This window comes from Anarrhichthys ocellatus, unplaced genomic scaffold (genome assembly GCF_004355925.1).
Source record: "Anarrhichthys ocellatus isolate YVR2014 unplaced genomic scaffold, GSC_Weel_1.0 scaffold17, whole genome shotgun sequence".
NCBI classification, from domain to species: domain Eukaryota; kingdom Metazoa; phylum Chordata; class Actinopteri; order Perciformes; family Anarhichadidae; genus Anarrhichthys; species Anarrhichthys ocellatus.
In genome coordinates, this window is record NW_022280047.1 from 4,213,426 (window position 1) to 4,228,115 (window position 14,690).

Genomic DNA, 14,690 nt, shown 5'->3' on the forward strand with positions numbered 1-14,690 from the left:
GTGCGTGCGTGCGTGCGTGCGTGCGTGCGTGCGTGCGTGCGTGCGTGCGTGCGTGCGTGCGTGCGTGCGTGCGTGCGTGCGTGCGTGCGGGCCTGTCCACTAACCAGCGCGGGGAGCAGGGGTTTCAGAAGTCATATACAATGTGCCCCAATGCTTGTTTAAGCACAAATGACATCTCACTGCAGTCAATAGATTGTCCTGATAACTTCTGTCTCTCTCTGTCTCCCCCTCCCTCCCTCCCTCCCTCCCTTTTCTCTTTCTAGGTAAGTAACAACACTGCCGAGATTTTATCTGAACATGAGATGACTTGAAAGGTAACGTAATCATGCTGGTTTCTCTGTTTTGTGGGCATAGGTAGTAGATCTTTACGGTGGTCAAGAACGTACTCGAACCCACTTATATTAATGCACCATCTTTTACATCACTCGACTTGACTATTTCATTAAGTACAAGCGGAGATTGTGTAGACACGATGGCGTTAATAATAAAAACAAACAGTGAATTATCTTTCAGAACGCAGCACCACCAGCCACATAATAAAATCTCATCTCATTTTTTATCACCAACTGTTAGGTTGCCAGTCCGTATAATGGGCCTGGCATGAGCAGTATGTGCCTGCGCTGCCTTCACCTAATGGTGGTGTTGTGTTTTGCTGCTAATCTGTTTATCTAATCAGATGCTGAGGTTAGGGGGGTCTATCTCATTAACTTGCAGGATATTGATTTCCTGTGTTTAGAGCGAAGTGCTCTGCAGCAGCCTGCTTCTACATTCCCAGATGGCAGGAATGCAGGTTGCTTTCCTCGTAGCTCATCAATCGATCCCGCCTCAACTCAGGGTTGTTGTGTGTGTGTGTGTGTGTGTGTGTGTGTGTGTGTGTGTGCGCGCCTGCAGTCATGCCTTGCTGTAAAAATAGCTACCAAAGCAGATTGATTGCTAGAGAGACATGTTTTATGTTTAGAGGGAGCTGGAGATACAGACAGAAAGATGGATGGTGTTGCAAAAGATTTGGCTATTAGCATCGGTTTAGCACTCTTCCTCCTAAATGGGTTATAAAAATGTAACATTACCTATATCCTCTGGTGCCTTTCTGATGAAAAGTAGGCATATTGGCCAACACCTTACCCTTATGAGAATCTGACATCTTGTGATAGCGCTGCAATCAAAAGACTCAAAATATACATTCATGTTTGAAATGTATTTTTTCATTCAAGGGAGCGTGTCATCAGTAGGTGGATGGTAAGCCTGATATAATTCCATTTTTTGTTGATAGTGACATTTTTCAATATGTAGATATAAAATAATTAAGTTCCTATTCTGTTTTGGTGAGGAGAAGCCATCTGTTTAGGACCTCAAAAGAGGAAGCGGATGTAAGGCTACTTCTCATTTCATGTTTAGTTTTTTTTTTTTTTACTTACGGCAGTGGTTCTCAGCTTCTGTGGCTCATGGCCTCTAAAACGCTTATGGATCAAATTGATCGTACGTGTTGCATCTCTGCTCTTGTGCTGCTCGGCAGTGTTGTAATGAATGGATCGTCTCTACTGCTGCCGTTGGCTAGATTATGATAAACGTGTGGGAGTGGCCTCTCTTGTATGGAGTACATCAATGTGAATGTGTGCCATTTGCTGCATTGAGGGTGGTGTGTGTGTGTGTGTGTCAGGGCAATGCGTCATTCTGCGACTTGCAGAAGCCCAGGAGCTCCCTTTTGGTAGCTCCCATGCTGCCTCTCTCCGTTATGTAACAATGCTGTTCTCACACTATTGCCCTTTCTCTCTCTCTCTTCCTGTCCTCATCCCTCTCTACTTTTTTGTTTTTGTGTATATATGTGCAGAATGTTGCAATTTTTGGAGCCGTGAAGTTGTGTTTGGGTGGGATGTAGGGGCTCTTTTGTGCTGACGTGGAGGAGTGTGTGCCACAATGCAGCGCACAGCAACTTGTAGAGGCGTCCAATCAGTATTCTGTTTGTTTTCTCATTTTCATTCTTGTCTCTGCTTGGCTCTCTCTGTCTCTTTCAGTCCTTACCTTCCTTGTAGTTTAACTGTATTCTCTCTATCCATCCCCCACCCACTCACCCTCTGCAGTATACCCTCCTGTGATACAGCTGGAGTCGCAGTGGGAGAAAACAAGCTTTTTTTTTTTACGAGCGCTCCCTTTTTTACCAGTCACTTTTAAGAGAATCCAGTTATGCGTCAGGGAGTTATAACCCCTCTTATGAAGCGAAACAGACAGGGAAAGTGGTTTGGTGAGGAGGTACAGGCGAGGGAATGAATTTAAATCTGTAATACTTAGAAAGATTGGGCGGCACAGTGGTGGTGAGCACTGCCGCCTCGCAGCAAGAGGTTTCTGGGTTCATCCCCGTTCTCTTCTGTGCATGTTTTTCCCGTGTTTTACCGTGTAGAGTCACATACAGAACAGCACACCTGCAGCAAGTGTCGTATTCAAGAAGACCGCCTGAACCGAGACCAAGTCACGAGTCCAAGACCAGAATGCATCGAGTCCCACACTGCATGACGCATTTAGGATGAAATGTAGAACATGCAAAACAAATTCACTCCTCAAATTGTTCCGAAAGAACGTATTTAGTTTCTTAGAGTGTGTCTGTCAAGTTATTGGTTGCATTTGAAAAAAGCTTTTTCTACACCCAATCACAGTAAAGAAACCACATTGGCTGAGAGTAAATGAACAAAACTCATGATTTTCTCCAACCAACACTGGAGTGCAGTTTGTTTCCATGGACAGGTAAGACACCATCAGAGGGTAACAAATGATCAGGCTGTGAGAGAGTGGCCAAACCACTACTTCATTATGAAATAATTCCTAGAACGCACCGAACATCAGGGAGCTTTATATAACCTATCCGAGGGTGGAATAATCCTCAGCAATTTATTCTGGGGTGCTCACTGCTCTCCCCCGCTGTGTCAGTTTCCCCAGAGGTCAAATTTCTGTGACTGTTTTCAACAAATATGATCCACCAGATGGTTTATAGTTTCCAGTTAAGCAGGAGGTTCTTCCTTTGATCTCGTGTTATAACAATTTCAGGTTTTGCAGATAATGTCTCTGCACTCGCCTGCCTGTCGGAGCCTGCAACTACATCAAACACACGCAGATGGTACAGAGAGGCACATCTATATGCTTGTGCACACATGCAAGCACACAGAACTCACACAGTCATTTGCATATTGCCAACCACAAGTTCAAATAGGCAGCTCTATGGGCATCTGTTTGTGTTTGAGTGTGCCAGTTTACTTTATTGTGAAGAGCAAACTCTTTTGACAATAATCCCGTTGCTTCTTAGACAGAGAGCAGAGAGTGTGTGAGACTGAATGAGTTGCTTTCAGATCAGCGGAGGACGTCGTAATTGTTCATCCTGTTAACCTCCACCTGCACCAGCCTCACACAGATTTCACACAAATGTAACAAGCATTACACGGATCGCTTCTCACGTCAACCCCCACACTTTTACACAATCACTACACATGTTGAATCTCAATTTTCCCTCTCATTTCATCTGCAGTTGTACAACACGGTATCTTATAAAACATTTACTCAAACTGTATTCTCTCCACTTTTCACAGATATCGATCACTTCCGATATCTCTCTCTCTCTGTCTCTGTCTCTGTCTCTCTCTCTCTCTCTCTCTCTCTCTCCCTCTCTCTCTCTCTCATGAGGACCTATCGTTCGGTAAAAATGTTTGATGTTTTCTCTGGTTCTTCTGCCATTTCTTCTTGGCCATCTCTGACTTGAAGCCAGCGCCCTCCTGCCTGGGCTTTCTGATGGGCTGTTTCATTTGGTGATGGTGAGGTGTGGATGAAAGTGGGGTGAAAGATTGACTTTTAAATGTCACGGGAGCCATGACGGCAGACAAGGGTAACAAGGCCATCTCAGTGTGCTCCCCAGCGTTTCTTGTCACATCCAGTCTAGAAGCAAACACAGAATGCTATCACCGCCATGCTATTAAGGGAGTAATACATCAGTAATGTGAATACCAACACACGGTAATTTAAACATGATCAAACCGTCAACTGGTTTTCCCAGTTTAGTTGCACCAAAGTTCATCATTTCATTCATCTGGCAGATCAATTGCACCTTAATCTTTATTATATCATTTTAATAACAGTGCACCCTAGTGGTTGTGTTGCTCGTTTTTACGTATCTGCCCTCACATCGGTTACGTTGTCACTTTGAGTAAAATCAAATACGTTAAACCAGCTGCTCCTCCCTTTAATAATCTACGAGGCCTCGTAACGCAGCACCGTTCTTAAATTGTGTTTGTTCTAGTTCTGTATATTTAGTGTTCACACTGCCCCTTTGCTTGTGTTTCATCACATGTAAACTATATGAATACGTAAAATATGAGCTTTCCTACAAAGTCTGCAGACATAATGTCACAGACTGAGCCATTTCCAGCGAACGATCATTTTACAGCCTACAAGCCTCCTCCCCCTCCTGACCTGTAATTATTTTAACAGTTTAATGTCACACGAGTCCCCCACAATGCTCCTTCCTACATCCTGCACCCTCTTCATAAGTCTTGCCCTTTAATAGAATTTAGGGCAGTTAGAGAAAAACTTTGCAATGTTTTCCTATTACCCAATTTTCCTTCCACATAATCACTCACATATCTTGTTCATTCAAAGAGTTTTTGGTCTGATCTCAGTGGCTTGAATGCATATTGTCTTTGATGGAACATCATTTAGTACTCATGTCCCCCGAAGGAGCAATTATAATCACTCTGATATCCGCCCATTCTGACCAAATACCTGCTAATGACTTTCCTATAAGCCTCACTTGTACTTTTTGTTTTGTTCAAATTAGCAAATGTTAGCATTCAAACATGCTAAACTAATAGGTGAACATGGTTAACGTTAAGCATGCCAATGTTAGCATTTAGCTCAAAGCAGCGCTGTGGTTAAAAACAGCCTCAAAGAGCAGCTATCATGGATCTTTAGTTCTCCTTGATCACATGTATTAACAGACAGTTTGGATCTGCTTTGTATTTGTTCCTCACAGATAAACTGTTTTCAGATGCCAGCGTGAATGAGCGTAAATAGATCAGTACCAAAGCTAAATATATCTTGATACACGGCTTTGACAAACTGCACTGAACAGGATCTAAGTTAAATTATTCCTTATTTATTCGGTGCAACAGCAGACATTCCACGTCCCCTGTGCCTACAGTAATTAGCCAATCACCGGAGGTCATCATTGGGTCATATCGTCCCCCAGAGGAATCACTAATCACACCCAGATAGACAAACAATCCATCCAGGGCCGTAATCAAGGCTCAGGCTAGTCAGCCAGTGCAGGGGGAGCCAGTCGAGCTCGGCTGCAACAGTGACACAACGTTGGTGCAATGCAGGAAAAGTCTATTTTTGGAGGGGTTGAGCAACAGAGCTGACACCATGGCTGGTAATGGAGGTGCGGAGACTATCGGATGGGATGGATACGGACATTAAGGTGGTAAAACTGTAGATCTACACAACAGCATTCCAGAGTTTGAGAAAAAGGTAGCTGCAACAGAGAGATTGTGCGTGACATCAGTATGCAGGATTAGAATTCATGCATCATTAAGTCAACAATATGCATCTTGACACTTTTCTATGTTGCCGACATCAGCTTAGAGAAATGTCCGTTTTAGAATGGTTGAAATCTTAACTCTGCCTTTCAAATATTGGTTAATTTATATTTTTGTATATATTTAGGTAGACTGGATTTTATGAAACTACTGGCCACCACAGCAATTACACAGCTTTCTGGTGCTCAGACATTTTTTTGTCTGTGTGTAAGACGTCTTTTCATTTTTATGGTCTTATTCACAGTAGACTCGTTGTTACGTGTCTTAGCAGGAGATGCACAGGTGCAATTGATACCTTTTAATGCTGGTTCTGTTCCATTTGAGTTTACCAGTGTGCAACACCTAAGCTGGCTTCAAACTATAACGCTCTGCGCAGTACGTACCCCTCTAGTGTTAGATTTGGACGTGGCAGTTTCCACGCGTTACATGCATAGTGTCTTTTCAAAATAAACTTCCATCTTCACCGGAAGTCAGATTTAGGCTACAAAACCACTCAGTTAGGTGGTTGACGTTAGCGTGACAGACTAATGACTCAAGTCACTATCGAGTGATAAAAGAGTCACACGACTAGTGACTAAGCAGTCAGCCAGCCTGCAAACACAATTCAGCCAACTGACCAGCGTACTCCTATATTCACCCACTTCTAAAATGCACTTGCAAGGGGAGCGGGTGAGCTTCATTTGATCGCCGGGGTACAAAGCTCTTATTGAAATGTGCAATGCAGCATCTAATTGGGCCTGTTTACCTGTGATGGCAGCAGGTAAAAAGCACTTGATAATCACTGAGCTTTAGCCTGCACATGTGCATTCATCTGTCACGGTTTTGAGGAAGAGGAGACGGGTCAGCTTGGACACAGTGTGTGACCCCAATCGCTGCATTTGTTTGTTGCATGTATGCGCCACATAGTTTTCAGGGAGCGTTGTTCTCCAAAACAATTCAGCGATTTTGGGAAATTTAAAAAGTGATAAAATCCAAAAAGTTGACTAAATACAGCATTCCTGTGCATTAAACTTATTTATTAAACGTTTGTTTGTTTGACGGTGTTGGCGGTGATCGCTGACTTCCTCGTCGACTGCCGGCTGCTCAAAGAGAAGGGTGACATGTTGTTGTTAAAGCTGTAAATCTCTTATATTGTTAGGTGTTGGTTCAAAACAAAGAATCTGCAAAATGTGGCACCTCCGTGTTTATCACTTGTGCAGACACAGACATATAGTATGCAGTGTGTGTGATATCAAGTGGAAAATACCAAAACCTGCAAAACATCCTGCAGCCCTGTAACTCTTAATTAGTGCTTTACTGAAAGCAGGTGCATTGGAAAAGCCAAAAAACAAGAGTAGTTTATTGTAAGACAAATTCACAGTATGTTGTCTGAGATAAGTAGCTAATTAGAATGATAGATGAACAGAATATAAATATGGCTGATTGTGTCGGCATTTCTAGTAATGTCTAGATTGTCTGACTTACTTTTGACTGCCAGTTTCTGTGGCTTCTCTGTGTTTTTCACTTGTGTGGACACGCCGCTGTGACGTCAATGGGGAAATACCAAAGCCAGTGATACATTCCTACATATTGTACTCATGTTAACAGCCAGCAGGTTGATGTGTGTCCTGATCAGGAGTTAGCCTTTTACACTGAACGTAAGCTGTTGTGATATATAACAAGTCATAATAAAAAATGAATAAAACTACACATATGGGTCTAGTTTTATGTTTTGTGTCTATGCTGTGGCAAGAAGTAGTAAATGACACTTCCCCCCCTATAAAGCATCTGCTAGGTGTAGTCAATGAAGTATTAAGTGAACACTTTGTACTTACACCCTTGTTAGTAGTTAGTTAGTACTCTGTGTATTGGCAGGTTTCCAGTAACAAATGACAGAATGAGTTATTGGTGTAACGAACCACTGTTGATCCGTGATAGGCATCGATCCCTCTTCACGGCTCGGCACACATGTGAACCGTGGATTAATTACACAGTTTAACGTTAACCATCACATTGTGAAATGATTTGACTCGTTTTCCATCGATATTCAGTAAAATCTGCGATAATGACATCGGCATTTAGGCTTTTTCTAGTTGCCGACCTGCTGACGTTTCATTGTAAACAACCAATCACTAAAAACATTATGATGCGTTCAGGCTCTGTTTGGTGAAAATGAGTATTGGGCAAAGGTAAATTATAACATTATCATGATGTGTTCACATATAATAATAATAATACAATGTAGTGTTAGTGAGAAACTTAAATGAATCCAGCTGTTTGAAGATGTTTTCACAGCAACATGAATAGAGATGAATTATGAGCTCTAAGCTGCTTATAATAGAGCATTAAAACTACTAATGACAGCGTTTGTTTTAAACCATAAAAATACAATCTTTCATTTCCTTATCATTTGAATTGTGTGTTTTTATGAACAAAAAAACCCTATAAATGACTATAACAAAGTAAAAGATAACATTTAGAGTTTTTGGTAGTTCACAGACTTCAGAGCGGTTTAAATGATTTTTGGGACGGTGGCAAAAACAAAAGAGTCTGTAGACCAGCTGCTATAATCAAACAACAAAGGGACCTGTATCTAACAATATGGATCATCAATGATCGGCAATTACTATTGGCGGCAAAAAAACGTGATCAGGGATCTCTAAAATTCATATTTGCTCCCTTTTTTTCTTTTGTGCTGATCCGATGCATGACCGATCCGTGAGTTGTATGATCCGTTGCACCACTAGTATGAGGATGGAACAGTGTGCACAACACGGTATTTACAACGTGATCTATTGATTTCAGTATTGGCACTTAAAAATAGTAAAAGGGACATTTTCTCTTGTCAATGTATTTGGGATGCTGAAGGTATCAGAGGGAAGAGCAGAGTTTATTGCACCGCCTGTTAGTGACTGTTATGGACCATTGATATCTCGTACGCTCGGAAAACAGCCTCATGAAGCAGTCGAGATAGATATCAACTCTCACAATGGTGGTTTCTAACCCGATACTCATGAAGAAGAAGAGATTCTCTCTTATTTTTTGTCCGTATCCATTATTTCTTATTATTTTGTTAGTACCCGTTGATTTGTGGGATTCCCCGATGTGTTCTTGTTTTTGCTCTTCCTGAGCTATAAGAGAACATCTGACTAGTGGTTAAGAGAAAATAAACATCTCGTCAGTCCACAAATTCTTTGTCCAACGTGGGAACATAAGTTTTAAGTTTGAGGAACATGATAAAATGCATGAATAGCATATAGCCAAATTTAGATTATTATATGTTTTCGAGTAATTATGATTGGATTATCAAATTTGTGGGCTAAAGAAATACTATTGGAACATTAAGACTATAAAAACCCATGGATGATATTGCTGCATTAAGCTTCTAGATGCTTTACATACTGCTCTTCGATTCATTTGATTGTCTTGTACCACCAGTACTTTTATTTAACACTACCTCAATTTCACTATTGCACACAGTCAAAATAGACCTGCCCTTATATAGTCTATAGGGGGCGTTACTGACGCTGATAATAAACAATCTCACACACACCTCCGTTTTATTATTTAGTTGTGTTTAGTGTTGCTGCAGGAGGCCCATCGTGACCGATTTTCCTGTGAACTTTGTTGTTATGTTAGTCATGTTTTCTTTTTGTGTGAATCTATTTTGATGTTGTTAGTTATGAATTGTGTTTGAGGAATACAATTTGTTTTATTGGGGGAAGTGAACATGCACACCGTAATTATCTTTTTAGTGCCTTTGGAGGTTAAATCTTATTTCATTATAAATATTTTCACGGCATTTCAGTGTGCAGTCAAATATATGCCTAATCAGACCTCCGTCAAATTGAGCTTAATCCAGCCCCAACGAGGTCACAATACTGTTGCTAAAGTTGTATAAAGAGCTTAAATCCAACACATTCAGGGATGATCTCTACTGTTTTAACATGTTGGTGCTATTTGTGAAAATAGTTTTTCTTAGTTATACTATCACACTAAATGATATGTAGAATTTCAATCTTACAAAGTGCTTTTTTTTTTAGTTACTCCAATTATGGTTTGCATGGAATATATGCAGATATATATGCAGCCCGGTTTTCCTCCCCTGAAAAGTGAAATAACTGATTAGTATACTGTGTATATATACTGTATATTATATATATATATATTTACTGTATATATGCATGTGTCTTTCACCACTGACAACAGCAGCTGCTTTGTTTTTTTTTCTCATGATTTAAGTCCTTCCCTTCAGTCTTTTGGTCCGCCTTCAAATCAAAGAGTCAAAAAAACATTATCCACTCCACAAGTGAGCAATTTTTTGGCCACTTAAACATTCTTCACATTCTACAAATGGCCCTTGAAGCCTCCGTGTCCCCATTAGATGTGGGAATCTAATTACAAATATCTGATTTGAAGGGGGAATGAGTTAACCTTTGCTCAAATGCCACCGCATAACCATCTCTGAATGGCAAGGAGGACCGAGCCCAAGGCATCTCCACAGCGACACACAGAGTGATGGACAGCTGGCCCGCCTCAAAGGAACCAAACGTGCGTGACGGAGCAGTTTTCTCTCAGTCAGAGACGTTCGCTCTCCTATCTGAATGGAGAGTATGTGGGATTTCTGTATTAACGTGATGATTTAGCTGTGCTGCTGTGGTTTGAATTGTCTTTTTCATACGTTCAATGCTAACTGTGGCATTGGAACTGTCATTTGGCTACATGGCAATTCCTTTGTGTGCTCAAGCATTAATAGGCAACACAGTTCATATATTGATCTTAGTTTTACAAAGCTCCCCTTCAGGTTTTACAACCTGCAGAGTTGCATCACGTCTGCTTTGTTTTGCAAAAACACTTGGAGCTAAAGCGGTCATGCCTCTGGCCGGCCATGCTGTCGGACCAGCTGTGTGATTTGACCGTAGACGTCGTGTAGACGGTGTTCTGTGGACATCGATCAGCAACAGAATGAGCAAAGTACTTTGCTAAATGTCAGTACATGTGAAATCGATATGTACTTGTTCCGCTGTGTAATCCGGCCTCTTTCCCCCTGATGCCTGGTTACAGAGAGCAATGTCGGACCACTAATGTAATGGAAAAGGCCTGCTGATTCAAATATGATGTGATTTTTCGCAAACGGAAAATATATCGTTGTGCTTACAAGCAGGGGACACACGTGATGATGGTGTAACACTGTTTTTTTTTTTTATGGCTGTAATATATCATTGTTCCACAGTCTCTGTGTCCCTGCAGCATGGCTGCATTTGATCTTTAATTTACTCGTCATCAATCTTACCTCGTTCTGTCGCCGCTGCACTTTCACCTCTGTCTAGAGAATTGATGAGATAAGCCTCACCATTGTCCTTCTTGTTTTAAATATTGTAGAACATGCTAGCAACCCTCTACCCCGCCTTCTCTCTGCATCTGTGTTCTTGTCTGTCGCTCTCTCCCCCTCTCCTGCTTTGTATATTCATTTGATTCTGCCATTACGCTCTTTATTTTTCGCCTCGCTCCTCCATTCTTCGGGATGAGTCGTGACAGCTCATCAGTGTGAGTAGAGCAGGGGCCAACAGCCCCCAAAGCAGGGACTGAGATTATGTAATACCATATATGCTCACGCATACGCACAGGAGCATACAGTGTATGTTCTATCATTAGAGGGCTGACTTTTGTACGCGAGACGTCTGAAGTGATACCATTGTTTTAAGAATAATTCTGGGAGACAGATGGAGAGATATTTTTCTGTATACGTACATAATGTAAAACGGGTGCTTCAGTGCTTTCTAGCTGCTTTTGTTGCTTAAACCATTACATTGAGGACCAGAGAACTGCATTTCTGTTTCGATTTTCCTGCAAGCAGATTCCTCAACATTCATTTTCACTCCACCCTTTTCAAGACCGGCTGTTGAGGCTGAAGGTGCAGGCTTGCAGAGGCTGTGCGGTGGTTTGACTTTTGGCAGGAGTTGAGAGGCTGCTGACGTGTGTGTTGGGCAGGATGTGTGTAAGAGGCAGTGCTGGATCCTGTTTTTCAGACCACAGCAACTGGAGCTCAGCCACAGCTATGGTCTTTAATGCAAAACACACACACACACACACACACAGACAGACACAACCTTAGTGTGCTAACCCCAACCTCGACTCATAACTTCCTTGCCAGCACCATACGCACACAAATGTGTGAATTCCTCCTACACGTGCATGCAAACGCAGACGGTTGCTTAGCCAGACATCACTTTCAATAACAGTGAATGTGATGACTTGTAGAGTTGCTGTGATTTATCTCCTTATCTTTATGACAGATATAAAAGACCATATGGGGCCCGAGGTTGCCAGTGTAAGAGCCGAGGAATGCATCATACTGCATTAAGGCCAAACGAGACATCCTGTATAACAAGTTTCATGAAACAAACATGCCTTGAGAGGCTCGCTGCATGTCTTCACAGTTAGCACTATACAACACACACTATATGTCTCACACACACACGCATGCAGAGAAAAATAAGTTGTCATTTGTGTGGTTTAAAATCTCATCGTTCAGTGGCATGCATGCAGACACTGGAGACAGAAGGGATTTGCTTAGGGCAGCAAAAACAAAACTAAAACAAACTGACAGGGCAACAGCAGGGTTTGCATTGTTATGATGACGGCTATTATAGGGGCAAGGTCGCGTTACTATAGAAAAGAAAAGCAGAGCGGAAGACTGGATTTAGGGGAGGAAATGAGGGGAATTACTTCTGTGAATATTTGCGCTCTTGTGGCCATGCGACTTGTACATGTGCAGACCTGTTCCCCTCTGAATGAAGTGGAGCAGCATGTGGTAAGAGGATCAATAGGTTTAGCAGACTGGATACTGAGGGAGCAGACACACCTCTTACACAGGGTCAGGACATCCCACTTACTGGAGCAAGGAGGGAGGGAGGGAGACTAGCAAAGAGCGAGGCAGAGAGAAGAGGAGATACCAAAGAGGCACTTCACTGTTTTACTCTCTCCCCATTTCCTCTCTTCCCTTCCCGGGAGGTTGCGAAAGGGCAGAACAAGAGCGGGAGACACAAAGTGAGAGAGACAAAGGGGGCAAAGCTGAGAGGATGAAGGCGACTGTGAGTGTGTGAGTGACTCTGTGTGTAACATGCTCTGTCATGCTGGTGTGACTAGCGCTGCCCCTTCAGCTGGCGTGGCTGGCTGTCTGGGAAGGAAACGTTCTCCGGAGGAATGAGCCCCTGAACCGATTCACCATGTGGATGTGGGACAGTGATTTTCGAACCTTTGCCGGAAGAATCCCACGGAAAAAAAGAGCCACGGCCGGAGAGCTGAGCTGGTCCTGCTGGGTGGCCGCCTGTGTGCTCCCACTGCTGAGACTCTCTCGCTGACAGACAGAGTTCACACTGGGCTGCGCCCAGTTTGTGTTTTTTATTACAGTTTTTTTATTGTCACATTTATTGGAATTTTTATTTCTCTTCTGGAACTCAATGGATTTTATGGCGCAATGTAGTTTGACTTTTAATGTTGCCTTGTTGGACAGAAGCCAGTGCTTTTTTTTACAGTGATACACTCGGACAAAACCAGTACGGTTGGAAGTTCACGAGGGGATCTTTACCGGAAGACTGGTCCGAATGGGAGCATCACAGCAGTGGACTGCACTATGGAACGCTACATATTGTGCTGTGGCCTCTGGATACTGCGGGGCAGTGTCTGTAGATAGATAGCTAGATAGACAGAAGGGCTCAAAGGGTCAAAGGTGAACAGGTCGGGGGATCAGCCCTGACAAAGCTTCGCTATGAAGCCTGGAAAATGTCCAGGTGTTCCCAGTGACAGGTCCATGATGCACCTCAGCCATTATCCTTTCAGAAGGCACTCCTGGATATGGTGAGTATATGAAGTGGTGATGGTTTAAAGATACATGTGAACTTGTTACTTTGTGTGTGTGTTTTTCTTCTTCTTTTGTTGCTTTACTATCTACATAAAGGAGTGTGTATTTGTGGGCGAGTGTGTTATTTTTGTGGTATGGCTACAGCTCCCTGAAGGCTGTCCGAGCCCAGCCCACTGCAGTTTGTATCCCAGCTGAGGTCAGATGTATTCAGGGGAATTTATTGTTAAATGGGCCATTTCCTGTCATTTTCTCCCACACTAAATGCTCAAGTTGATCAAGTGGACGGTTAGTCCGAAATAGCAATCACACAACGTTGAGATGGAGACTGCTTTTCAAGAGCAAAACTAGCTGGAAAAACAACAACAACTTGCTGTATTGATTAGTCATACTAAGGCTGGGTACCTCATGGGAATAGTTGTCTCACAGCTACATTATAAACTGGGAGGGACACAGAGGAGTCAGTGATGTCATCATAGTGGGCCGCTGGGATATGAACAATGCTCATAGCTCAACATTTTTCCAGTAGTTTGAGTTCTTCGTGCTGATAAAAAAACAAATAAACCCATTCGACAAATGGTAGCCAGCGGAGTTACATTGCTGTCTGTCAGACATGTTTTTGACCAGTTTTTATTTGGCATTAGTCTTCCCTGGTGTGACAGTACACTTGCACACAAATGCTACACTTAACCACATTCTTAACCACATTTTTTGTATTATTTTCAGTTGTAAACAGCCCTGGGCCCCTGGGTGTTCTCTGTGCTTTGTTTCAAAGCTAGGCACAGACATGCAGCGTATTTCAGCCTTTCCTCTGTTGTTTCTCTCCCTTTACGCTGGTGGACGTGGAAAGATGAGCGCTAGATTGGAAGCAATCTACAGTATGTGGCACAACTTGTTCTCATCAATAGCGGCCAACTGATACAGCTGCTCGTATCGCAGAGGATGAGGAGATGTGCCCAAAAATGCAATTTAGTAGGTTTTAGTGTTGAATTCAACATCACACGGTACATTGCATAGATGTTTGACTTAAATAGACGGAGGACTCACTGACCTTTTTCAGTAGAGACGGAGAAAGAGAGGGGGAGTAAATGGAGCACAGAAGAATAGATGCGGACAAACAGATGAACTCTACGCTAACGCCAAAGCACACACGAAAACACACAAAAGCATGTCCACCCAGCGACTCAGACTTACTCATGTACACACACACACACACACACACACATACACAATGCAATACACAAAAGAGGGCTGGCCTGTCAATCAAATATTGGTAA

At 42.6% G+C, this 14,690-nt stretch overlaps 1 protein-coding gene across 5 annotated transcripts in view; it reads left to right on the forward strand.

The window, feature by feature from the left end:
• Positions 1-14,690, forward strand: part of pde4d (phosphodiesterase 4D, cAMP-specific) — a 161,899-nt gene that overhangs the window by 101,325 nt on the left and 45,884 nt on the right. Inside the window, exon 1 of one of the 5 annotated variants that reach the window (XM_031856234.1) lies at positions 8,189-13,412. The exons of the other annotated variants lie outside the window; for them this stretch is intronic. Within the exon in view, the coding sequence (XP_031712094.1) occupies positions 13,324-13,412 (89 nt within the window). The 5' untranslated portion in view covers positions 8,189-13,323. Of the gene's footprint in view, positions 1-8,188; positions 13,413-14,690 lie in introns of those variants that run through there. 5 annotated transcript variants of the gene reach the window in all.